The sequence below is a fragment of the Microcaecilia unicolor genome, chromosome 1, assembly GCF_901765095.1.
Source record: "Microcaecilia unicolor chromosome 1, aMicUni1.1, whole genome shotgun sequence".
NCBI lineage: Eukaryota > Metazoa > Chordata > Amphibia > Gymnophiona > Siphonopidae > Microcaecilia > Microcaecilia unicolor.
Window position 1 is genome coordinate 365920698 of NC_044031.1, and position 27772 is coordinate 365948469.

The 27772-nt window shown below is 44.5% G+C and overlaps 1 protein-coding gene across 2 annotated transcripts in view; it reads right to left on the bottom strand.

Annotated features, from left to right (window-relative positions):
* Positions 1-586: 586 nt before the first annotated feature.
* The window catches only part of LOC115474405 (uncharacterized protein DDB_G0271670-like), a 655547-nt gene continuing 628361 nt past the window's right edge, over positions 587-27772 (bottom strand). For both annotated transcript variants that reach the window (XM_030209864.1, XM_030209856.1), the window contains one exon: positions 587-4096. In XM_030209864.1, the coding sequence (XP_030065724.1) occupies positions 4041-4096 (56 nt within the window). In that variant the 3' untranslated portion in view covers positions 587-4040. The remainder of the gene's footprint in view (positions 4097-27772) is intronic.

The following is a 27772-nucleotide window of genomic DNA, read 5'->3' on the forward strand; positions in this document are numbered from 1 at the left end:
CCGAAATACCCCCTTTAACTTTGGCTGGCCCTGCGACAGAAAGCAGTTGAAGCCGGCCAAAATTGGCTTTCAATTATACAGATTTTGCCAGCTTCAGAAGACGGCTGGCCATCTCCCGATTTGTGTTGGAAGATGGCCAGTCTTCTCCTTCGAATAAGCAGGTTTGTGATCTGCTTTGATTCCCCAGTTCTGGAGTTCTGAAAATCATAGCTTCTCATTGCTGCATGTATATTGTGTAGATCAATGTAACAAACATTCTACTTTAATACATTCTGATTTTTTTAAGATATCAGAATGTGAAAAATGTACAAGGCTATTATGTTTTACAAGCAACCGTATGTATGGTCCACTAAACATCAAAATCCATTGTTCCAGGTATTAGGTAATTAGTGAATGCTGTACTTAATTGTCCTTCTGCCCTTAAGTGCAGCCCATACAGTGTGGAGACTGCAATGCCTTCCCGTTTTCTGGTATATTACCAATGAAAATCAACAATTATAACTTTTTATTGACTATTTTTACAGTCATCCTATACATCAATTCTAAAGGGAAAGACAACTAAAAGAAAGAAAAGATAACCAGAATAGATAATGGAGAAATCTTTATTTCTTGTTCAGGAACTCAAACTTTTGAGAAGTGGCAGACACTGTTTAATTAGCTTCCTTGTAAGATGTAAGCTATAAATCTGACACTGATAAATGATGTCCGTGCTTGCACTAAAAATTTTATTTCACATGTTCTATGCATACAGATAAAACAAAATCAGAACTGAATTGAAATTTTAATAAAAATGTCCTGACAACTTTTTTGTTATGTGGCAGACACAATGAACCATCACTGATAATTTAAACTTTGTTGACATATATTTTGCAATATAGGTTATGACTCTCTGAAGATGGTCAAATCCAGAGTTTGAGTATTTGTAAGAAAACTGAGGGCCCTATGCTCAAACCAAACCGGGCTTGCAACATTTCATTGACTAGTATTAAAATGAGCTCATTAGCAATTTTGTGCAATGCAGAGAAACAGCACATGGAAAACCCGTCTTAAGGACTAGAAACTACCGACAACTCAAGAGCTATCGGTAGTATCCAATTCTAACTTTTCCTGTTAGTGCCTGAGTGCTAATTGGCTCAGGCACTGAAAGGGTAGTCACTCCGCAGCCCCTTACTCCCAAACTCTTCCCCAAAACAATCCCGATGGTCCCTGCCCAATCCCACCTAAAAGAAATGCCCGGTGGTCCCCTCCCAAAATACCCTGCTGGTCCAGCAAAATCCCCCCCCCCCAGTCCCCTCCATATACCTTTAATTGGATGCAGGAGAAACGTCTACTCCCTCCTGTCTCTGTGCTTGCCCTCATCAAAATGGCAGCATTCAGCCCCTGCTTGGTGCATCCCTGGGTGTGCTGCCATTTTGACAAAGGCGGGTCCAGAGGCAGGGGGAATAGGTGTTCCTCCTGCCTCAAACTAAAGATATGTGGAGGGATCTGTGGAGTTGGGATTTTACTAGACCACCAGTTCCAGTGTTCACAGGGGGGGGGCAGTAAGTCTGCTGGACCATCAAGATATTTTTTAAGGGGGGGGGGGGGTGTTGAGAGGGGTCCACTGGACCCCCAGGGATGTTTTTAGATTGGAGGGGGAGTTGGGAGGGGTTCAAGCATCACTGGATATACCCACAAGAGCTGCGCCTACCACACAGTTCTTGTGGGTATGCGCCAGGAACATTTGGACCCCTTTACTGACTAATGCTTAACACTAATAGCGTGCATCTGCTGTTAGTGTTGAACATTGGTTGATAATTCTGACTTGATGTTCAACTGTTTTTTTTCTGGCACTGTTCCCTACAGCTCTGGAGTTCTGTACATCTTCCCCTGAGTTATTTGCAGGCTGTGGCATCTTGTATTGGTCCAACATAGGACTTATCCAAAGATGACATACATGAACTTCTGAGCTGATGAAACTTTGTGACCTCAAAAGCATGTATAGATTTGGCAGATATTTCTAATATTGGTCCAATTAAAGGTACCACAGTCTGCAAAGCTGTCAAAAATCATTGCATTGCTCCTTTGCATTGTTTAATCAGCAGATGCAGTATTTAACATAGCTGAACAAATGTTCAGTACTTTAAACTAGTTTTCTTGGGTCCATGCAAGTTTGCAATGTACATTATATAAAAATATACATGCAAAATACAGAGCATTCCTCATTAAGTCATATGCAATATAAGTATTGTATCTCTAGTTCTGTTAACTTATGTCCTGGATAGAAAGTGCCATTAGGTTAAAATGGCACAGTCAGTAAAAAGAAAAAGAAAAGAAAAAAGCACATATCTGAATCCATCATGTTTTAATATCTATATGCATTTAGTAGTCCCAAACTTGCATGTTATCATTGTAGGAGTCAGTATGCTGAGGGTCATATCATCATCTATATGATGTTCAGAAGCAGATCACAATCCCCTAAATAGCAGTATATGTGGAAACGATACAGTGAGAGCATCACTTAGGTAGGTTTAATACCAGTATATAAAACCTTTTTTTATGGTTAAGAAATTAAGCATTAAAAAAAGTCTTACTACTGAAAGTACAACTACTTCATTGCACCATCAAGTTTGTTTCTAAGGGTGTACCTATATCAAAACATCATATGCATGACACAAACCTGAGTATTCTGAGAGATATAAATAAATAACATCAAACCATATTTTAAAATCAGAGCTCTGAATTATAAAGTAACATATGAAGGAAACATGTAGCACTTTGAATTATACTGGACTTTATCAGGTCTATATAAAGAGAACTTTAAAAAAATATATAACTCATTATCACAGTTTACTGAAGGCACCAAAATAAAAGTGTGCCTGTTATTTGGCTCTGTTTCCTTCTTTAGATCTTCTTTCTGCCTTTTCCAAAGATTTTTTTCCACACAGTTTGGGGGAAGGGAGGCATGGTTAAGAGCAATTGGCTGGGAACCTGGACACTATCAATCCCTGTTTCTGCCACTGTGTGCTGCAACAATCTTCTGTTGATTAGGTACCTGTGTAGATTGTAAGGTCTTCAGACAGGGATTTATTGTATACAATCTTGTTGAATAGTACCTGACTCAAGGGGTCTTTTTAGCTTGTGCTAAAACTCAGCTGGCACTAAACACTGAGATGCCGATAAGGAATATAATGGGCATCTCAGTGTATATCATCAGCTTTAATGCAAGCTAAAAGATCCCCTTAGTGTGTCACAAATGCGAAAAAACAAATAAAAGGTTTGTAGATTTTATTTGGGCCATGCCATCATTTTTTTAGTATTAAAATTATGCCTTTACATGTATTATGTAATGTCTCTATTATGTTATGAAGGTCAACAGTGGAATTCCATGATGTACAGTATCATAAATGTGGCAGTAGCAGAATACAGACTACAAATAATTTAATTACCCAAGAGACGTATTTTCAAAGCACTTAGACTTACAAAGTTACATATTAACCTATGGAACTTTGTAAGTCTAAGTGCTTTGAAAATGAGCTTCCAAGTCTCCACCAGAATAAAAATCAGAACTAGACATTACTGGTGATTATATTGGGAGCAACTGTCAACTGAACATCTAAAAAATTATTTTACTAGTATTGCTGCTATGTTGTTTCCTTCCACTGACTGTCAGTCATTCAAGAATAAAAATATAATCATTATACTTACTATTGTAGATTTCTGACTTATACTTTGATAATGAAATGGGCATATTTTTGGAAAAGTTAAAATAAGAAATACAATAATTATTTGGCAGACTTTTTTTTTAACAAAATGTTCTCTTATACAACTCAAGATGGAATGTATTTTCAGTGCATTTTTTAAAAATAACTCATACATCGAACAAATTCTAAACTCAGAAAAGTTCATTGCCATACACTGTTTTTTATCTTCATCTGTCTTGTAGCTTGTAAATGTACAAAACAATTACAAATGAAAATTCAACTTTTCTTGAAGTCAAAAGTTATTTTTCAGTTTTGTGTTTCTCATCCAATCATATTCTGGTCTTTTGCACTGCCACTTTAGTCTAATGCTCCAACTCCAGCAAGCACATTCGCCAAGGTTGAAAGATTCACTTCTAAAAAACACAAACAAAAAATAATCCCATTATCAAACAGTTCCTTTAAGTTATCACGCCTCTTTTAATTTCTATAACTAAAGTTTAAATCAGTTTTAATCTACAGTGGATTCCTCTTACAAGTTAAAGCAAAAAATCATACTATATTCTGTAACCCCCCCTCCCCTCCAAAGGCACTATTCTGTAATAACATTTTCTAGAGAGAATCTGGGTGAATGCAAGACTCCACAATGTGCTTTTGTTTCTCCATAGTAAAAATCAATAAATGAGTTTCAAACTGAAGGAACTATTTAGGGTGAAAAAAACCCCAAAACAAACAGCAGTTTACAAATTTATATCAATGTTCAGTCATGTGATTTCCAAGTTAAAAATTTAAGTAAAAGGTATTGCAGTTTTTTAAAATCATATTTTCACAACTGTGTTTATGAACTGAAATTTTTCAGATTGAACAGATTTGCTGTGCAAGAAGCTAAGAATACAAAATTAAAATACCCAAAGGCTTCTTATAAAAAATGTATTATCTTTAAACAGTTTTATGGAAAACAGACTGCTTATATTAGATTTAAAACAATATTATAATAACTTTATAAGAAAACTCAAAAGCTATTGAAAGAGCATACATTCAGGTACAGTAGGTATTTTTCTGTACCAGGACGTCGAGTTTGTACTTGAGGCAAAGGAGGGTTAAGTGACTTGCCAAGATCATAAGGAGGTGCAATGGGATTTGAACTGGGCTCCCTTGATTCTCAGCCTGCTGCTCTATTAGGTTTCGTTTAATAAATAGGAAGAAAACGATCCAAAAAAACCCTGTATCACAAAAAGGTAGAAATAGCCATTTATATTAAAATAGATCAGTGGCTTTTCAATTAATTTCTATAAGCAGCCATAAAACTTCCAATTGTCCAAAAGTTAATTATCACCAATAGGCAAATTTGAACTGTTTTCCACTTAAATATACTACAAAAACTAGAAATGACATGATCTAGCCTGTGAACACTAAAAAGTGACAAAGGTTAATCAGTTCCTTCCCAAAAAAAGAATCGTCTTCTATCTTATTTTATTTATTGCATTTGTATCCCACATTTTCCCACCTATTTGCAGGCTCAATGTGGCTTACAGAAACCTGTTATCAAGGTATATCAAGGTAGTGAATGATACATACCTGTAGCAGGTGTTCTCCGAGGACAGCAGGCTGATTGTTCTCACGACTGGGTTGCCCTCCACGGCAGCCCCCACCAACCGGAACAAAACTTCACGGGCGGTCCCGCACGCAGGGCACGCCCACCGCGCATGCGCGGCCGTCTTCCCGCCCGTGCGTGACCGTTCCCGCTCAGTTGAATGACAAGCAAAAATGATCAAACGCAACTGCAAAGGGGAGGAGGGAGGGTAGGTGAGAACAATCAGCCTGCTGTCCTCGGAGAACACCTGCTACAGGTATGTATCATTCACTTTCTCCGAGGACAAGCAGGCTGCTTGTTCTCACAACTGGGGTATCCCTAGCTCTCAGGCTCACTCAAAACAAGAACCCAGGTCAATTGAACCTCGCAACGGCGAGGGTATAACAGAAATTGACCTACGAAGAACAACTAACAGAGTGCAGCCTGACCAGAATAAATTCGGGTCCTGGAGGGTGGAGTTGGATTTACACCCCAAACAGATTCTGAAGCACCGACTGCCCGAACCGACTGTCGCGTCGGGTATTCTGCTGGAGGCAGTAATGTGATGTGAATGTGTGGACAGATGACCACGTCGCAGCCTTGCAAATCTCTTCAATAGTGGCTGACTTCAAGTGAGCCACCGACGCTGCCATGGCTCTGACACTATGAGCCGTGACATGGCCCTCTAGAGTCAGCCCAGCCTGGGCATAAGTGAAGGAAATGCAATCTGCTAGCCAATTGGAGATGGTGCATTTCCCGACAGCGACCCCTATCCTGTTAGGGTCGAAAGAAACAAACAATTGGGCGGACTGTCTGTGGGGCTGTGTCCGCTCCAAGTAGAAGGCCAATGCTCTCTTGCAGTCCAATGTGTGCACCTGACGTTCAGCAGGGCGGGTATGCGGTCTGGGAAAGAATGTTGGCAAGACAATTGACTGGTTAAGATGGAACTCCGACACCACCTTCGGCAGGAACTTTGGGTGGGTGCGGAGCACTACTCTGTTGTGATGAAATTTGGTATACGGAGCATGAGCTACCAGGGCTTGAAGCTCACTGACCCTACGAGCTGAAGTAACTGCCACCAAGAAAAATGACCTTCCAGGTCAAGTACTTCAGATGGCAGGTATTCAGTGGCTCAAAAGGAGGTTTCATCAGCAGGGTGAGGACGACGTTGAGATCCCATGACACTGCAGGAGGCTTGATAGGGGGCTTTGACAAAAGCAAGCCTCTCATGAATTGAACGACTAAAGGCTCTCCAGAGATGGCTTTACCTTCCACACGATAATGGTAAGCACTAATCGCACTAAGGTGATTCCTTACTGAGTTGGTCTTGAGGCCAGACTCTGATAAGTGCAGAAGGTATTCAAGCAGGTTCTGTGCAGGGCAAGAACGAGGTTCTAGGGCCTTGCTCTCACACCAAACGACAAACCTCCTCCACTTGAAAAAGTAACTCTTTTTAGTGGAATCCTTCCTAGAGGCAACCAAGACACGGGAGACACCCTCAGACAGACCCAACGCAGTGAAGTCTACGCCCTCAACATCCAGGCCGTGAGAGCCAGAGACTGAAGGTTGGGGTGCAGCAACGCTCCGTCGTTCTGCGAAATGAGAGTCGGAAAACACTCCAATCTCCACGGTTCTTCGGAGGACAACTCCAGAAGAAGAGGGAACCAGATCTGACGGGGCCAAAAGGGCGCGATCAGAATCATGGTGCCGCGGTCTTGCTTGAGCTTCAGTAAGGTCTTCCCCACCAAAGGTATGGGAGGATAAGCATACAGGAGGACGGTCCCCCAATGAAGGAGAAAGGCATCTGACGCTAGCCTGCCGTGTGTCTGAAGTCTGGAACAGAACAGAGGCAGCTTGTGGTTGGTCCGAGAGGCGAAAAGGTCCACCGAGGGGGTGCCCCACTCTCGGAAGATCTTGCGTACCACTCTGGAATGGAGCGACCACTCGTGCGGTTGCATGACTCTGCTCAGTCTGTCGGCCAGACTGTTGTTTACGCCTGCCAGGTATGTGGCTTGGAGGAGCATGCCGAACTGGCAAGCCCAACGCCACATCCCGACGGCTTCCTGACACAGGGGGCGAGATCCGGTGCCCCCCTGCTTGTTGATGTAATACATTGCAACCTGATTGTCTGTCCGAATTTGGATAATTTGACAGGACAGCTGATCTCTGAAAGCCTTCAGTGCGTTCCAGATCGCTCGGAGCTCCAGGAGGTTGATCTGAAGATCCTTTTCCTGGAGGGACCACAGTCCCTGGGTGTGAAGCCCATCGACATGAGCTCCCCACCCCAGGCGAGATGCATCCGTCGTCAGCACCTTCGTGGGCTGTGGAATTTGGAATGGACGTCCCAGGGTCAAATTGGTCCGAATGGTCCACCAGTGCAGTGAAGTGCGGCAACTGGTGGAGAGGCGGATGACATCTTCTAGATTCCCAGTGGCTTGAAACCACTGGGAAGCTAGGGTCCATTGAGCAGATCTCATGTGAAGACGAGCCATGGGAGTCACATGAACTGTGGAGGCCATATGACCCAGAAGTCTCAACATCTGCCGAGCTGTGATCTGCTGAGACGCTCTGGTCTGGGAAGCCAGGGCCAGGAGGTTGTTGGCCCTCAATTCGGGAAGGAAGGCCTGAGCCGTCTGAGTATTCAGCAGAGCTCCTATGAATTCCAGAGACTGGGCTGGCTGGACATGGGACTTTGGGTAATTTATCACAAACCCCAGCAGCTCCAGGAGGTGAATAGTGCACTGCATGGACCGGAGAGCTCCTGCCTCCGAGGTGTTCTTGGCCAGCCAATCGTCGAGATATGGGAACACGTGCACCCCCAGCTTGCGTAGATAAGCCGCTACCACCACGAGGCACTTTGTAAACACCCGTGGGGCAGAGGCGAGCCCAAAGGGCAGCACACAATACTGAAAGTGCCGTGTGCCCAGGCGGAATCTGAGATACTGTCTATGAGCTGGCGGTATCGGGATGTGAGTGTATGCGTCCTTTAAATCCAGGGAACATAGCCAATCGTTTTTCTGAATCATTGGCAGAAGGGTGCCCAAGGAAAGCATCCTGAACTTTTCTTTGACCAGGAATTTGTTCAGGCCTCTCAGGTCTAGGATGGGACGCATCCCCCCTGTTTTCTTTTCCACAAGGAAGTACCTGGAATAGAATCCCTGCCCTTCCTGCCCGGGTGGTACGGGCTCGACTGCATTGGCGCTGAGAAGGGCGGAGAGTTCCTCTGCAAGTACCTGCTTGTGATGGGAGCTGAAGGATTGAGCTCCCGGGGGACAATTTGGTGGAGGGAAGGCCAAATTCAGGGCGTATCCGCACCGCACTATTTGGAGAACCCACTGGTCGGAGGTTATGAGAGGCCACCTTTGGTGAAAAAATTTTAACCTCCCTCCGACCGGCAGATCGTCCGGTACGGACACTTTGAGGGCGGCTATGTTCCCATGGATCCAGTCAAAAGCCCGTCCCCGGCTTTTGCTGTGGAGGCGCAGGGGGCTGCTTAGGCGCAAGCTGTTGACGAGAACGAGCGCGCTGGGACTGTCCCTGTGCCTGCCGAGGCCTTCGGGCCGGCTGGGTGTACCTACGCTTGGTAAAGGCATAGGGCGCAGCCTGCCGAGCCCGGGTGGATGCTGAAGGCGCCCGGTGGGAGAGCTTGTCGAGGGCGGTTTCCTGCTGATGCAGCTGGTCCACCAGCTGCTCGACCTTCTCGCCAAAAATATTATCCCCCCGGCAAGGGACGTCGGCCAGTCTCTGCTGGGTGCGGTTGTCCAGGTCAGAGGCACGCAGCCATGAGAGCCTGCGCATCACTATACCTTGGGCCGCAGCACGAGATGCCACGTCGCAGGTGTCATATATACCCCTGGACAGGAACTTTCTGCATGCCTTCAGCTGCCTGACCACCTCCTGAAAAGGCCTGGACTGCTCCGGTGGGAGCTTGTCAACCAGGTCCGCCAGTTGCTTCACATTATTCCGCATGTGGATGCTCGTGTAGAGCTGGTAATACTGGATGCGGGTCACGAGCATGGAAGATTGGTAGGCCTTCCTCCCAAACGAGTCCAGAGTGCGAGGCTCCTGCCCCGGGGGCGCCGAGGCGGTATCCCTCGAACTCCGTACCCTCTTGAGAGCAGAGTCCATGACCGCCGAGTCATGAGGCAATTGGGGCCGCATTAACTCTGGGTCCAAGTGGATTCTGTATTGGGACTCTGCTTTCTTGGGGATGGTGGGATTAGATAGTGGTCTCAACCAGTTCCGAAGCAGTGTCTCTTTGAGGACATTGTGCAACGGTACCGTGGAGGACTTTCTAGGTGGTGATGGATAGTCGAGGACCTCGAGCATCTCAGCCCTCGGCTCATCCACAGAGACCACGGGAAAGGGAATGCAAATAGACATATCCCTGACAAAGGAGGCAAAGGAGAGGCTCTCAGATGGCGAGAGCTTTCTCTCTGGTGAAGGAGTGGGGTCGGAGGGAAGGCCCACAGACTCCTCTGAGGAGAAATATCTGGGGTCCTCCTCCTCCCCCCACGAGGCCTCTTCCTCGGTGTCGGACATGAGCTCGTGCAGCTCAGTCCTCAACCGGGCCCGGCTCGACGTCGAGGCACCGAGGCCGCTGTGGCGTCGTCGAGCGGTGGACTCCCGCGCCGGTGGGGATGAAGCTCCCTCTATCGACGTCGACTCCACCTGCGTGGCGGTCGAGACCGGTGCCGCAAGCACCGTCGGCGTCGAAGGCCTCGGCACTGGGCTAGAGTACGCCGGCGCCACAGTCAACGGCGCCGAGGGCGCAAGCACCCCCAGCCCCGGCACAGTCTGGCGCATCAGCCCTTCCAGAATCCCCGGAAGGATGGCTCGGAGGCACTCGTCCAGGCCCGCTGTCGGGAAAGGCGAGGGGGCCGGTAGAGGCGTCGGTGCCGGAAGCTGTTCGGGTCCAGGAGACTGCACCGAAGTGCTGGCACCCTGACGTTGCGGTACCTCTACTACAGAGGGGGACCTCTCCTCTCGACACTGCCGCTTCCTCGGCGTCGACTCATCTCCGGCGCTGGGAGCCAGATGCATCGTGGGCGACCGATGACTGTGTTTCTTCGCCTTTTTGCGGTGCCCGTCATCGGCGCTTGGTGGAATTGAGGAGGAGGTCGATCCCCCTCGGCCTCGAGGGACCGGGTCCGACAGGGTTCGGTCCCGAGGGCCCTGGGTAGAGGGAGTGACCGGGGCCGATTGCCCACGCGGCCTCTCACCCCTGCCTTCACCGGGGGACCGGCGGGCCGACGGGACCTGTGCTCCTGGGGTCGATGCCATCGGTGCCGATTTCGTGGACATCGATACCGATGCCGTCGAAGTCGACGTTGAGGGGCCGGCACAAGTTCCAAAAAGACGGTCCCGAAGAACTTGACTCGCTACCTGTGTCCATTTACGGAGACCGAGACACAAAGTACACGTCTTGGTATCGTGCTCCGGCCCGAGGCACTGGAGGCACCAAGCGTGAGTGTCGGTCTGCGAGATATGCCGGCCGCACCGACCACACTTTTAAATCCACTCGGGACCTTCGAGGACATCGACGGAAAAATCGCGTCGGCGAAGTCAAAGTCATCGATGGTGGCGGTAAAATTCACACCTCGAGAGATTCAAAATGGCCGCTGACTAGTTCGGACGCTCAGCAACGCTCCGAGAATCAAAATGCCAAAGAGAAGGGGCCGCTTGTCCTCCGCTGCTGCCCCTCCACGGCAAAGTCTTTCTTTACAATCCACAATGATTAATTACCTTCGCGGTGCACAGATACCAGGAACACCGGGAGCAGGTTCGCTAGGTCGACCGGGTGGAAATGGAACCATTTCGGAGACCGCTGGACTGGAGCTATCGCTCAGCCCCGATGATAGGGCACCTCCCCCGCAACCCACGGGAGCGAGCACGTCGACGCCGGATCCTAGCAGAACGCCACCGAAGAGTGCAGTCGTCCATAGGACCGAGGAGGAGAGTCGAACTGCGGATAGTGTGGACCTTTTTTGCGATCTAGGTGCCTCTCGAGGGGGAGATATGACAACTATTAACCAGCACCAGACGGAAGCTGTGACCGGAGATAAAACACTACAGTCCGCTGTTGCAGTTACAGAGGTACTTTTTCCTAAGTTTCGGAAACCTACTGAAATTACACTAGAGACTCTATACACCTTGATTGTGGACTTGGGGAATTCCTTAAGTCCACAAATTAAACAATTATCTCAAGAAATGTCTAATATGGACCACAAGGTTCAACAGACTGAACTCAAGATAGAGACAATATCGAAATGTCAAGAAGAATTGGAAAAACAAGTGAAAGAGGTTCATTTAAACCAAGAGACTATGATTAAAGATTTAACTTCTTTGAGGAGACGGTACTGAATTCTTGGAGAATGTAACCAGAAACAATAATATCCGCTTTTTAAATTTTCCAAAAAAAATTGGTGTTTTACCAAGGGAAATGCTTAGAAAATACATTACTGAGACACTTGGCGCTTCGGAGGAAATGGTTCCACCATTTACACAGATATATTATTTGCCCCTGAAGCGCCAGGTGTCTCAAGAGCAGCCAGATTTGAATATTTCTTTGATATTGGAAGCTTCAGATACTGAATTAATCCAACCCTCTACATTAATTGCCACAGTAGCCTTGTCGCCAGATAAAAACTGGCTGATGAGACTTTTCTTCCAAAATAAGGATAAGAGTTTCCTTGGTTTAAAAGTTAGTCTCTTCCCTGATGTGACTAAGGAGACTCAAAAACGTAGACAGAGATTTTTACTTATGAGGCCTGGGGTAATTCAGTTAGGAGGAACGTTTTTCTTAAAGTACCCGTGCAAATGCCTAGTTAAATACCAATCTAATAAATATGTGTTTTATGAGCCGGCACAACTTTCTTTATTTCTGGCTGCAAAAGGACAAGGGAGTATTTAACTTATAGCCCTATATGTTAAGAGAAGATATCTGTTATGAGCAACCGATAAAGGAAAGCTTCCTTAATTATTTTCTTTCGATATCCATTTTGTAATTTTTGAATCTCACAATGTGGACTTTAATTAACATGCTGTAATTGTTTTGAATATTAATTGGTTTCCTTATATATTTGAACAGTGATGTTATTTACTTGACAAGTTTCTTTTTGCTTGTTTAATATATCTAAATTGATAAATAAAGAAATAAAAAAAAAAAAAATTCACACCTCGAAAATAAATCGACCGCGCGGCCACAAGGCTGCAACGCGACGCCCCCGCTAAGAGACGAGGGAAAAAAACAAAGTTCAGCGGTTTTTTTTTTTTTTTTTTTAACTAAATAGAAAAAAAAAGGAGAACCACGAGAAAAAAGAGAAAATTCGCGGCGAAAGCGCGATCCGGTTTCCGGGGCTGAGAGAGAGAGAGATGAACACGGCTCTCTCCAGCGCGGAAAAGAAAAGACTGAGCGGGAACGGTCACGCACGGGCGGGAAAACGGCCGCGCATGCGCGGTGGGCGTGCCCTGCGTGCGGGACCGCCCGCAAAGTTTTGTTCCGGTTGGTGGGGGCTGCCGTGGACGTCAACCCAGTCGTGAGAACAAGCAGCCTGCTTGTCCTCGGAGAAACAAAGATACAATTGATCTTACAGAAATATGAAGGATATCAGGATAATAATTAGTCTAATCAAGCAATTATAAAAGACTAGTAAAAAAAGCCCGTTTCTGCTTCTGATGAAACGGGCGCTAGTGGGCACGGGAGTCCCTTCCCCTCCCCTTTCGCTAGTCTCCCTGGTGGTCTAGAGGTACCTGTTCGGTCGGGGCAGGAAAGAAAGAGCCCCCTCTTTCCTGCCCATAGCAGTGCTGCTAGCTGCCTTGCTGCATCGTGTGGGAGTCCGGCTCTCAGCGTTTCAAAATGGCAGCCGAGGGTTGAAGTCTCGCGAGGCAGCTTCAACTCTCTGCGGCCATTTTGAATCGCCGAGAGCCGGACTCAGACACGATGCAGCCGGGCAGCAGCGCTCCGGGCAGGAAAGCGGGGGTTCCTTCGTTCCTGCCCGAGCGAACAGGTACCGCTAGACCACCAGGGGCAGTGGCGTAAGGGTAGGGGAGGTGACAGGGAGGAGGGAAGGTGATGAGGGGAAGAGTGTGCTACCGGGGACAGGGCGGTACCTTGAAAGGGGCGGGGCGATGGGGCGAGAGGTCCGGGGTGATGGGTACGTCGGCGGCGGCTGGGATGTCTTGGAAGGCTTCACACTGATCTTTAGAACAAGAGGGGGGAATCATGGGCCTTGGATCATTCACTTACAGTGTTGCATTTTTCCATCAGAAATATACACTTAAAAAAAAACACTATCCTTCTAAGAGGCTTTATTTTCATTTGAATTATATTGTTAATTTAAGGAGTGATACTTTATATTTATCTTCATTGCACACTTTTCATTTATTTCCATAACACAAGCTATTGCAACCAGTTTTGTCTCATATCCTCTTTCTTCTACTGGTTGATGCATCCCATCAGATCTGTCTTAAACGTCCCTTATTTCATAAAGAAGATTTTGTTTTCTCTAAGTATTGTTCAGATTACATTTGTTTTTGCATATAATTTGTATATAAGACAGTACTGATTCATTCATTATTTTTAGTTTTGCATATTTATTTATTATTTATTAAAGAAACAAACAAGATACACAAATCGCCAAACAATGATAGCAAAAATCCTTATACAAGCTAAGTATAGCAGATAATCAGGCTGAAATAAAACCAAAAAATCCCTACCCCACTTCCCTATCATTCCCCCCCCCCCCTGAATTGACCCCCCACTACCCAAAGGAACACAGTCCAGCCCCAAATCAAAGACAAACCCCGACTCTTCTAATACATTATGAGTGAACATTCCTCGCCAGGATCACTAAAGGGGCATCCCCCGTGGAGGATGTCCAAGTACTATATACATACCAGACCTTATGGTAGGGCAGGAAATGGCCAGCCCTTAATGCTTTCAATTTGGACATTTGGTGAATACAATCCAATTTCTGTAGAACAGTATCCAACGGAGGCACAGATGGTTGTTTCCATGCTGCCGCCAAGGCCAACTCTTGCAACAAACACAAGGGTGGCCAATTTATGAGGGTGGCCAATTTATGAAGCTTCTGCTTAGCCTCATAGGGCTTAAACTACAACAGGCAATAATCAGCTTTGGCCGTATTTTAATTTTTAAAAATTAACTCATGCCTTTATATATGTGTATTATTCAAAGATGTTTTTGCAATGTATCCTTAGTTTGTATGAGACAGTCTAGTTGCTTTGAATGTTTTTAGTCATCTATTGTGTTATTTACTTATGATTTATTTTAGAATTTTGCATCTATTATATTTTTTCTATTCATTTATATATTGTTTATGTGTCTTAGAACCTGATGCAGGCATCATTGCCAAAACATGGTTCATGTTGAGTCGTTGGAGCTGATTTGGTGCATACTATAAAGGATTCTCATTGAGAACCAGGTCTCTTCAGTCCTGTTTTCTTGGTCATCTTCACTGTGTTTTCTCTCTTGTCATTCTTTCCAAGCCCTCTGTATGTAAATACATGTGTGTGTATGTGTTGGGGGGAGTTGATGGGTGTATGCACATGTCTGTATTTATGCATGCCTGCATGTGTGTCTGTTCTGTGTGTTTTCTGATCAGGGGAGGAGATGAGGAAAAGGCAGTTTCACAAGTGCAATTCTTTAAGCACTATCTTAAGTGAATCAGTGCACATATACTGCAGCTGCTGAACTGCTTAACCCACAGAAATGTATTAGGGAATTTTTGGAAGGGTTTAATTTCTCTTCCATCCTCTACCACATGCTGAAACTTCACTTTTATAGCATAGAAACCTTCTCCAGCTCACCTCCTCCTTTCGTGTAACTATAGCTGCCTTCCAATCCTCCATCCTCACTCACTGCCTTCCCACTGGATGGATCCTACTCTGTTTCTGCTTCTAGTCCTATTTACAATGGAAAGAGGCAAAGCAGACTCACTCATAAGGGTAGGATGTGTGTGTGTGTGTGTGTGTGTGTGGGGGGGGGGGGGGGGTCCAGATGGTACACCTAAAGAATTTATCTTTAAACTCAGAAAAATGTCCAGACATCCTTCTACCCTCTAAAAAACCTAGACAGTTGGCAAACCTAACCTACTAGGTCCTAACTATATTTCATAGGGCCCCTAAACATGTGGACATAATATACGTGCAAAGTTTGCCAATGGCTTAATCTAATCCTGCACACAACGGTAGTTGATTAGTTTTTGGGGTGGTGCAATTTGTGGGGTAGTAGAGTTCTAGGGGATAGCTTTCAGGATTGGTCAAGTTTCCAGGGTGTTGTGTCAGGTGTGGGTAGGGAAGGTTTTTTTTTAATGGGGACAGTTTTCAGGGTAGTGTGGTAGTTGAGGGGGTAGCATTTGAGGTTGGGGCAGTTTATGGGGTGGTGGGATGGTCTGAGCAGATTTTTACAGTGGGGAAATTTGCAGAAACTAGTTTTATGGGGTGGGGCAGTTTGGTGGTAGTTGCAGGAAATATCTTTTGGATGTGGGAGCAGTACGTAAGATGGTGTAAGCAAGATGGTGTGAGGAGAGTTGTTTTGGGGGGTGAAGCAGTTTGCAGGGTGGTAAGGTATTTGCAGGGAAGTAGTTTTTAGAGATGGAACAGTTGTGGGATGGTGTAGCAATTGTGTGTGTGTGTGGCAGGGGGGCTATTTTTTGGCTGTTGTGGCAGTTTGAGTATGGGGCGGTTATGAGGGGGTAATTTTCGGGGGGGGGGGGGGGGGGAAGCAGTTTGAGGGTTTGGAAGAGTATAGAATTCCACCTTTTAAACTAACTTGACCTCCTCTCTAACTGCTACATTTCACTCTAAGCTTTTAAGATACAGAAGTTTGCCACTGGACCATATTTTGTGACTAATTTCTCTGGAACCCTTGGTCCAATTTGGCCCATTTTCTAATGCAATCTGTCTTTTTACCAGTTTTTCCCATATGCCAAGTTTCATCCCATTCTGTTAAGTGTGCTAGGCTACAAAAACAAACTCCTTTTCCCACTAAAAAACATTTGGGTCATTTTTTTTAGGGGGTGGGGGTTACTTCTCCAGAACCCCAGTTCAATTTGTCCCATTTTTAAAAACAAATTGTATCTTTTTACCAGTTCCCTCATGCCAAGTTTCTTCCCATTATGGTTGAAGCACATGCAAAATCTGAAATACAGATATTACTATTTAAAGTTACATGGTACCTTGCACACGAGGGGTTAAAAGTTTAATCTGGCACTATAAACCCACACAGTCATTGCATTCTTCATCAGGAAATTTATCAGAGTGAAAGTACATAACTGGATTTTTTTTTCTGTTATTGGCCTAATTTCTCGAATTCTGTGATTTGTTTACTTTTAGGAAGAAAGCAATGGCATTTTTACAGGCTTCTGGAGGCCTATGACTGTTTTGTTTGTTTTACTTATGTTTTGAAATTGATTTACATTTGGGATATATTGTTTTTTTTAATTGTTATGTGTTAATAGTGTTTTTATTTTTGTTTATATCATGGTTACGTTGTTCTTTTTTATACTGTTTTTGTATTATATGTTTGAGTTTTAATTTTGGTATGATATTTATCTGTGTTTATTTAAAAAACAACAAAGCAGTGGAATCAAATGCATTTATTGGAACAATACCCGACGTGGCCACGTTTCGCCCTCAGGCTGCGTCAGGGGTACAAACTATCAAAAGTGTATGTAAATATATCATACACACTAGTAGTTCCAAAAATCTAGTTCCACTTATCTGCTACTTCCAACTAAACTGATATGTATTAGCCTAAGTTTTGATAGTTTGTACCCCTGACGCAGCCTGAGGGCGAAACGTGGCCACGTCGGGTATTGTTCCAATAAATGCATTTGATTCCACTGCTTTGTTGTTTTTTATCTACTGTTTTGTAAGCATTTGTGTGCCTTTTTGTTTTTTTTGTTCTGTGTTTATTTATACATTTAATAATTGAATTTATATTATTTCTGATGTTACTTTGTAATTCATTACCTTAATAATAATTTATGGGCTTTTTATTCAGGAACTGGTCAGTGAAAGTGGGGGGCGATAGGAGGGCTGTGCTGAGGGTTGAAAGGTAATAGGTAGAAGTAGTAAAAAGAAGGAGATTGAGAACTGGATGGTAAGGAGGAGAAGTGAAACCTAAGTCAATAGAGAGAAAAATAAATGGATAAAGCTGAAAGGAAAAGATCAATGTCAGAAAGAAGTGTCAGATGGACTAGAGACCCCGGAGAGTTAAGAGAAGATAGAAGAAAGCAGAAACTAGAGACTGGGACCAACACAATTAGAAAAATAAAAATGGCCAGACAAATGAAGAAAAACATTTTATTTTCAATTTAGTGACTGGAACATGTCAGTTTTTTGGAATTCAATATATATAAACATTTGGAAACTCAAGCATAGGTAAGCATTCTCATTGTTGAATCAGGAGGAAAAACCTTAATAAGCACCCTTCCTTCCCCACTAGTGAAGTGGGCAAAAGGGCTAGGGCTTCTTCATCATCAGAAAAAAAACCTTCTGGGAATTTTAATTTCAAGCATTCATCAAAAGTTCATTACTTAATTGATTTTAAATGTTTGAAAAAATAGAGAAGGTACAAAAAAAAAATCGAGAAGGTACTTAGTTTCTCCGCTCCAACCAGAATCTTCTCTAGGGCTCCTCCGTAATTAGAACCGTGGTTAACGTTAGCCTCTGTTTCACCACAGCTGCTTCAGAACCTCCGGTCTAATAATCTGCCAAAGGAACAACAACCGGTGAGCTCAAACCTTCGATCTATGATTCACAAACAAATTATAACATCTTCTTTAACAGCTTACACTCCGTTCAGACTGCCGATGGACACATGAAGGGCATGCAAAAATTCAAACATGGCGGCTCTTGAACAATTTCATGACGTCACACGCTATAGGTAAACTCTCCAATCAGACATCTTCCAAGGCGGAGTCCGTTTTGACAGCAAACAGAAAAAAGAAAACTGTCATTTATTCACATTCAGAAGAAATGAATCCATTCGATCTTACCATCAGGATACAGGGAATTCAACCTAAAAATTCACTGTTGTTCTTTTCTCAGGAGTTGACGACGCAGATCCTCTTCATTATAAAAGTTGCTAATCTGTTGCAGCACTACAACCTTAAGAGAAGCAAAAGTGTGTGCTCAGTCCATACAATGTACTGCCAAAGGGGATGTCGTCTTCCTAGTCGTAATCATAATTTTATGTTCAGTCAATCTCACAAAAAGCTGTCTCGAAGTTTGTCCTACATAGAACAGTTGGCACGGGCAGATAATACAATAAATTATTCCTTTCAATCTGCAGGTCGTATTAACATACAAAGTAAATTTAGACCCTGTCCGTGGATCCAGCAATTCTCTCGTCTCCTCCATAAGCAGACACATAGAACAATTACCACACTTCTTATGCCCATCATAGAGAATCTCTTCATTCTGTAAAGCTTTCATTCTTGTAGAGCACAATATTTATTTTAGGTTTGCTCTCTTCATTCTGTAAAGCTTTCATTCTTGTAGAGCACAATATTTATTTTAGGTTCGCTCCCATACTATAAGCAAACCTAAGATTGGAGTCAGCAAAAATCGGCAATGTCTGTACAACATTCCAGTGTCTTCGGATGATCTTAGACACCATTGACGATTGAGATGTATACTTCATAACATAAGTAAACACTGACGCATCAGTCATATCCACTCTTGATTGTGATTGTAAAAGAAGCTCCCTATTGTTATATTTAGCTCTTCTAAAAGCAGTCTTCCCCACTCTTTTAGAGTAGCCTCTCTCTTCCAATCTACTCCACAGCTCTTTAGCTTGATGTCGAAAATTATAGTCTTCTGAGCAAATCCTGCGATACCGCAGAAACTGCGAAAAGGGTAAATTGTCCTTAAGAGCTTTTGGATGACAGCTCGAATAACGTTAAGAGTGTGTTTCTGTCAGTAGATTTCTTAAAAACTGACGTCTGAAACTGATTACCACTCTTCGATATTTTCACGTCCAAATAGGTGATTTCTTGCCAGTCAGACTTCCTGGTGAATTTTATATTAGGATGACAACCATTCAGATATATATTGAATTGATTCAAAAGATCATCATCACCCTCCCAGATTAGAAACACATCGTCAATATAACGTATCCAAAACTTTATTTTATCCTGAAAGGGACAAGAATACACATATTGATCTTCAAAGTGTCTCATGACGAAGTGTCTCATGAACGGAGTGTAAGCTGTTAAAGAAGATGTTATAATTTGTTTGTGAATCATAGATCGAAGGTTTGAGCTCACCGGTTGTTGTTCCTTTGGCAGATTATATTTCAATAATTTTTATTGGAGAAATCACAATAAACATGTGCATACAGTGCTTAGCTTCTTTTCTGTCTCACATAATAAGTATCATATCTTCACTACAAAGCACATTGTGTGTCTTACATCTCCGCAAGTATCTCTCCAGTAACTTTTTACATTTTCATCCCTTTCCCTCCCTTCCTTAATTCCCCTTCCCCCGCCTATTCCTTTCCCCTCCTCCCTTTCCCTTCCCTGTCACAGTCTCTTTTTGCAGTCCCCCTAGTTCCCTGCTTTGAAGCAGCAGTCACATATTCATTATTTGCCCCCTAGCTTGGGGTGTTAGCGTGAGCCAAAACGGGGCCCAGCAACTCCAGAACAGCTGAGTGGTGGCGGGTCATCTAGTTCTCAAACTCATTCTCTTAGTGCGTACCAGGTGGATCATCTGTCCTCTCCACTGGTGCACCGTGGGGCCCTCGCCCGAGAGCCACACCAGCAGGATTGTTTTCTTAGCCACCATTATTGTACGCATGACAAATGACCGGCACCCCCTGACAGGGGGCCCAGTCGTGGACAGCCAAAGAGAAGTTTAGCGTCAGGTGCCCAACCTGTGGGCCACATAGTAGATATCTACCTGGTCAAATCTGTCCAAAACTTTCTGACTCGTGGACAGCCCCAGAACATATGGCCCAATGTTGCTCCTTCAGCTGCACATTTGGGGCATGCTCCGTCTGGCAATATTCTCATATGGAATGCCCTTCTGGGGGGTATATATGCTCTCAGCACAAATTTAAATTGTAATTCCCAGTAATTTGCTTGGTCTGTATTCTTGCGATAGGCAAGAAGGTGTTCCTGTACCATCATAGCCGTTATTTTAGTTCCCAGTTCTTTGCTCCACAGCTGGATAGTCTCTCAAAGTCAGGCTCTTTTGCCATATCCTTTAAGTGTCTGTGACAGTACTTTAGCGGGACTTTTTGCTGTGCTCCCAATGAAAGCGCTGAGCCCAACTCCTCCTGCACATCCTCCGTCAATGCTTCCCTGGGGAGTCTCATTATATAGTGTTGCAGCTGGTAGTAGTGGAGCCATTCTGAGGAATTCAAAGAAAATTGGGTCTGGAGTGTTGTCCAGGGTTTGATCTTTCCTTCTTCGTCAATCCCCTGCAATACATACTCCAGCCCTTTATCTTTCCATCTCACGAACACTTCATAAATCTGTCCTGGTTGGAATTCCGGGTTGCCGCATATTGGGAGGTTCGGTGATGTCGGCAGAGCCAGCGCCAAACCTCCTGTGCCGCTACCAATAGTTGTGCCGGGATTAACAGGCTAGTCTCCTCTTTGCTTTTCTTGTGTAATAAGTAGCTGATATGCCTCTGTTCAGTCTCTTGCAATTCAAGATGGGAGGGAGTAAAGTATTGTGTATTCCTTAGCCAGTCGTTCAAATGTCTCATGCCACTCGCTATCGTCATATGGCGCAAGTTCAACAACACTAAACCCCCATATTCCACCGGCAGGTGAAGATTCGACAATGCTGTTCTGGGTTTCTTCTTAGCCCACAAAAATGACTGTAAAATTTTATTGAGTCGTTTTTCATCAGCCTTAGTCAGGTACAGTGGCAGGGTCTGAAACACGTACAACCACTTGGGTAGTATCACCATATTGTACAAAGCTATTCTCCCCAGGAGTGAGAGGGGAAGCCCTTGCCACATTTGCAAGCTCATTCTCGTGTCATTCAGTAACTTCTTCACATTCCAGGCATACACTTGAGGGAGCTCTCGGGGTGTTTTCACTCCCAGGTATTTTATTGCCTCGCCCTCCCACTCTATGGGTAACGGTAGCCTATGTTTTATATTGCCCCTTGGTAATATCTCTAGGGCCCTAGATTTTTGAATGTTCGGTGTGTAACCGGATAAGGTCCCATATTCCTGAATCACCTCTAACATAGTAACATAGTAGATGACGGCAGAAAAAGACCTGCACGGTCCATCTAGTCTGCCCACGATAAACTCATATGTGTATACCTTACCTTGATTTGTACCTGTCTTTTTTCAGGGCACAGACTGTATAAATCTGTGCAGCAGTATTTCCCGCCTCCCAACCACCAGTCCCGCCTCCCATCACCGGCTCCGGCACAGACCCCGTATAAAAGTCTGCCCTCCCCCATCCTAGCCTCTCAACCACCAACCCCTCTTCCCCCCGCCACCCAATTTCAGCTAAGCTTCTGTGGATCCATTCCTTCTGCACAGGATTCCTTTATGCCTGTCCCATGCATGCTTGAATTCCGTTACCGTTTTCATCTCCACCACCTCCCGCGGGAGGGCATTCCAAGCGTTCACCACCCTCTCCGTGAAGAAATACTTCCTGACATCTTTCCTGAGTCTGCCCCCCTTCAATCTCATTTCATGTCCTCTCGTTCTACCGCCTTCCCATCTCCGGAAAAGATTCGTTTGCGGATTAATACCTTTCAAATATTTGAACGTCTGTATCATATCACCCCTGTTCCTCCTTTCCTCCAGAGTATACATGTTCAGGTCAGCAAGTCTCTCTTCATACGTCTTGGAACGCAACTCCCATACCATCCTCGTAGCTTTTCTTTGTACCGCTTCCATTTTTTTAACATCCTTCGCAAGGTACGGCCTCCAAAACTGAACACAATACTCCAGGTGGGGCCTCACCAACGTCTTATACAGGGGCATTAAAACCTCCTTTTTTCTGCTGGTCACACCTCTCTCTATACAGCCTAGCAACCTTCTCGCTACGGCCACCGCCTTGTCGCACTGTTTCATCGCCTTCAGGTCCTCAGATACTATCACCCCAAGATCCCTCTCCCCGTCCGTGTCTATCAGGCTCTCCCCACCTAACACATACGCCTCCCTTGGATTTCTACTCCCTAAGTGCATCACTTTGCATTTCTTCACATTGAATTTTAATTGCCAAACGTTAGACCATTTTTCCAGCTTCTTCAGATCTTTTTTCATGTTTTCCACTCCCTCCGGGGTGTCCACTCTGTTGCAAATCTTGGTGTCATCCGCAAAAAGGCAAACTTTACCTTGTAACTCTTCGGCAATGTCACTCACAAATATATTGAACAGAATGGGCCCCAGCACCGATCCCTGAGGCACTCCACTACTCACCTTTCCCTCCTCCGAGCGAACTCCATTCACTACCACCCTCTGGCGTCTGCCCGTCAACCAGTTCCTAATCCAGTTCACCACTTCGGGTCCTATCTTCAGCCCTTCTACTTTATTCAAGAGCCTCCTGTGGGGAACCGTGTCAAAAGCCTTGCTGAAATCTAAGTAGATGACGTCCATAGCATGTCCTTGATTTAATTCTCCCGTCACCCAGTCAAAGAATTCAATGAGATTCGTTTGGCACGACTTCCCTTTGGTGAAACCATGTTGTCTCGGATCTTGCAACTTATTGGCTTCCAGGAAATTCACTATCCTTTCCTTCAGCATGGCTTCCATTACTTTTCCAATAACCGAAGTGAGGCTTACCGGCCTGTAGTTTCCAGCTTCTTCCCTATCCCCACTTTTGTGAAGAGGGACCACCTCCGCCGTTCTCCAATCCCTCGGAACCTCTCCCGTCTCCAAGGATTTATTAAACAAATCTTTAAGAGGACCCGCCAGAACCTCTCTGAGTTCCCTCAGTATTCTGGGGTGGATCCCGTCCGGCCCCATGGCTTTGTCCACTTTTAGCTTTCCAAGTTGTTCATATACACTCTCTTCCGTGAACGGTGCTCTATCCAGTTCGTTTTCAGGTGTACTTTTGCCAGTCCCTCTCGGTCCTTCCCCAGGATTTTCTTCAGTAAAAACAGAACAAAAGTATCTATTTAGCAAATTGGCTTTTTCTTCATCATTTTCTATATAGCGTTTTGCTGTATCTTTTAGTCTCACAATCCCCTTTTTAGTCTTTCTCCTTTCACTAATATACCTGAAGAAGTTTTTGTCTCCCCTCCGTACATTTCTAGCCATTTGTTCTTCCGCTTGCGCCTTCGCCAGACGTACCTCTCTCTTGGCTTCTTTCAGTTTCATCCAGTATTCCTCCCCGTGTTCCTCTACTTGAGATTTTTTGTATTTCTGGAACGCTAACTCTTTAGCCTTTATTTTCTCAGCCACTTGCTTTGAAAACCATATCGGTTTCCTTTTTTTCTTGCTTTTATTTACCCTCCTTACATAAAGGTCTGTGGCCCTGTTTATTACTTCTTTTAGCCTGGACCACTGTCCTTCCACTTCTCGTATGTCCTCCCAGCCCATCAGCTCCTTCCTTAGGTATTCTTCCATTTTGTTAAAGTCAGCTCGCTTGAAATCCAGGACTTTGAGTTTAGAGTGGCTGCCATCCACATGAGCCGTTACATCAAAACAAACCGTTTGATGGTCACTGTTTCCCAGGTGCGCAGCCACTCGGACATTTGACACACTATCCCCATTCGTGAGCACCAGATCCAACGTGGCTCCCTCCCTCGTGGGTTCGTTCACCATTTGTCTGAGCAGAGCACTTTGGAAAGCATCCACAATCTCTCTACTTCTTTCCGATTTTGCAGACGGAACTTTCCAATCTACATCCGGCAGATTAAAATCTCCCAACAACAGCACCTCTCTTTTCTTCCCCAACTTTTGAATATCAGCGATCAGATCTTTATCTAGTTCTTCCAAATGTGTCGGGGGTCTATAGACAACACCCACGTGGACCAAGGTTCTATCCTCTCTTTTTAAGGTGATCCATATCGCTTCTTCCTTTCCCCACTTCCCTGTCATTTCAGTTGCTGCGATATCATCTCTCACATACAGAGCTACTCCTCCACCTTTACGTCCCTCCCTATCATAGCCTGGTATGTTTACATCCCATTCATGGGAACCATGGAGCCATGTCTCTGTGACTGCAACTATGTCCAAGTCAGTCTCCAACATCAGGGCTTGAAGGTCATGAATTTTATTGCTTAGACTGTGAGCATTTGTGGTCATTGCTTTCCAACTACATTTCCTAGTATGTGTTTTGAGTTTAGTGATTTGTGAGTGTCTTTTCTCTTTGGGTACCTTCTCCTCTTTTTGTTGCCTCTTCCTTGCTTTTTCTGCTTCAATTTTAGTTTCAGGAACATCAGAGTGCTGTAGTGGAGCAAAAGAATTTTGTAGTGGCAACACTTGTGCGGGCGGATGCTTCTGTGTCACATGACGAATTCTGCCTGAGCCTACTGTGAGCCATTTGTTCCTTTGTGGTTTTATTCTCTGAGGCAGTGGTGAGAAGTTATGATTCTGCACAGTCCTATAAGTTGGTTTAATTGTATCTAATTGTTGCATTACTTTATAGAGCTCTTGTTTTAAAGTAGATAGCTGAAGACAGATAGGACAAGCTTTAAGTTTCCAGATGACTTGCCTTGAAACTAAAGCAGCACAATTATTGCAGAGAATAAAAGTCATCCTGATTGGTTGAAATGGGTATGAACAGGTGTACTATGTTGGAGTATCAGCCTGCAAGTCTGCCTGTGTATGACTGAGGAGTAAAGTTAATGAGGTTTGGTTTGTCTATAAATGTGTGGAAAACCCTGGGGTGGGTGGGTTGTGGGGAGGGTGGGTGGCATTATAAGTCCCAATGGGTCAGCTTAAGTGCTGCTATCAAGGGAATTCAGTAGCTTAATGGACCCAAATGGTAGTGTCTGATCAAGGACCTTACAGTTTATTAAACTTTTAAAACTACCCTAGATATTAATAACTTTCCTTTTGAATAAATCTAGATATTTGCCAATAATTCTAGCAGTTTCAGCTATGTAAAAATGCCCCTCCCCTTTATCAGAGCTTGGCAGGAACAGAAAGAAAGCAAGAAAGACAGAAAGAGAGGTTTCCCAGTGCTAATTAAATTGATTAAGCAACAAGCCTTAAAAATTTAGGACAAAATATCAGGTAGTTTCTCACCTAAGCCAGTCAATTTGAGAAGTATGGGATTTAGGGGTCAGAATAAACCTGTCCTTTTTGCAGGAGCTTGGTTCAGTCCCAGCACCTGGAAGTTAGAAGAATAAGTGGTATGTCCTTTAGTTTGAGTCCAACCCTGCTTGCCCCCAGCTGTGGGGGTGCTTAAGTCAGCTTAAGTGCTGCTATCAAGGGAATTCAGTAGCTTAATGGACCCAAATGGTAGTGTCTGATCAAGGACCTTACAGTTTATTAAACTTTTAAAACTACCCTAGATATTAATAACTTTCCTTTTGAATAAATCTAGATATTTGCCAATAATTCTAGCAGTTTCAGCTATGTAAAAATGCCCCTCCCCTTTATCAGAGCTTGGCAGGAACAGAAAGAAAGCAAGAAAGACAGAAAGAGAGGTTTCCCAGTGCTAATTAAATTGATTAAGCAACAAGCCTTAAAAATTTAGGACAAAATATCAGGTAGTTTCTCACCTAAGCCAGTCAATTTGAGAAGTATGGGATTTAGGGGTCAGAATAAACCTGTCCTTTTTGCAGGAGCTTGGTTCAGTCCCAGCACCTGGAAGTTAGAAGAATAAGTGGTATGTCCTTTAGTTTGAGTCCAACCCTGCTTGCCCCCAGCTGTGGGGGTGCTTAAGTCCCAATGGGTCAGCTTAAGTGCTGCTATCAAGGGAATTCAGTAGCTTAATGGACCCAAATGGTAGTGTCTGATCAAGGACCTTACAGTTTATTAAACTTTTAAAACTACCCTAGATATTAATAACTTTCCTTTTGAATAAATCTAGATATTTGCCAATAATTCTAGCAGTTTCAGCTATGTAAAAATGCCCCTCCCCTTTATCAGAGCTTGGCAGGAACAGAAAGAAAGCAAGAAAGACAGAAAGAGAGGTTTCCCAGTGCTAATTAAATTGATTAAGCAACAAGCCTTAAAAAGATCCTAGGTACGGACTGCTCCGGCTCCTGGGTCACCACGAGCAAATCATCCGCGAATGCTAATGCCTCGACTGTTCCACCTTCCAGTTCCACCCCCCTCACCCCCAAAGCCCGGAGCAGCAGCTCCATTGCTAGGACAAATAAGAGGGGCGAGAGTGGGCATCCCTGTCTCGTCCCCTGATAGATTTGGAAGTACTCTCCACGCACACCATTCACCAAGACAACTGCACGAGGAGCACTGTACAAGGCTTTTAAGGTGTCCCCGTACCAGCCCTGAATTCCTATGTAGCTAAGGAGCCCAAACAGATATTCCCAATCCACTATCAAACGCCTTTTCGGCATCTAAGCTGAGAATAAGTGCTGATCTCTGCTCTCGCTGGCACTTAGCCATTGCCAGCAGGAGGTGCCTAACGTTACTACCTGCTTGCCTATTCCGGACGAAACCCACTTGTTCCTCTCCAATGAGCTCCAGCAAGAACTGCCCCAGGTGAGTGGCAAGTATCCGGGCCAGAATTTTTACGTCTACATTAATCAAGGAAATGGGCTGGTAGGAGCCTGGCTGTGCCCTATCCTTTCCTGGTTTAGGTAATAAAGTAATTAGAGCTTCATTCGCATGCATAGGAAATTTTTTTTCTTCTATTGTGTGTTCTAGGTAACTCCCAAGCGCCTCCAACCTCGCCTTTGGTAGGGATTTATAGTACTCTCCCATAAAGCCGTCCGGCACGGAGGCAGAGCTTAGGGCCAAGGCTTTTATAGTTTCCTGTAATTCTTTCCCTGTAATTGGGTGATTTAACATACCTATCTGATGTTGCTGAAGTTTAGGGAGTCCTACCTGTTCTAGGTAAGTTGCGAGGGTGTTCATAGCCCGTGTTGGTGTGTTCTTGTAGAGCGTGCTGAAATAATTGTGAAAAACCTGCCCTATGTCTTCACTCTTATATGTTATCACTCCCTGGGAGCCCTGTACTGCCGTAATCACTCTGCTGGGGCCTTCTGATTTTACCATCCTTGCTAAAAGGGAGCCGGCCTTATTGCCGAATCTCTGCATCCTGCATTTGTAGTATGTTAAAGATCTCATGGTTTGACCATGAATTAGTGTATTAAAAGTTACCTGGGCCACTAGGTATTGTTCTTTGTTAGCTACTGTGGGTGATTTTATGTATTTTCGTTTAGCCTTCTGGAGCTGCCTCTCCAAATGGAGGATCGCCTTAGCTTGCTTCTTCTTCCGCGCTTGCACATACGCTATTATATCCCCTCGAATGACCGCTTTAGAGGCCATCCAGTAAAGGGTTAGGATTTTCTGCGTGCTGCTTATTAAACCTTTCATAATCTTCCCATTTAGCAGTCAAGTATTGTGCGAATTCTCTGTCTCCGTGTAAGTAACC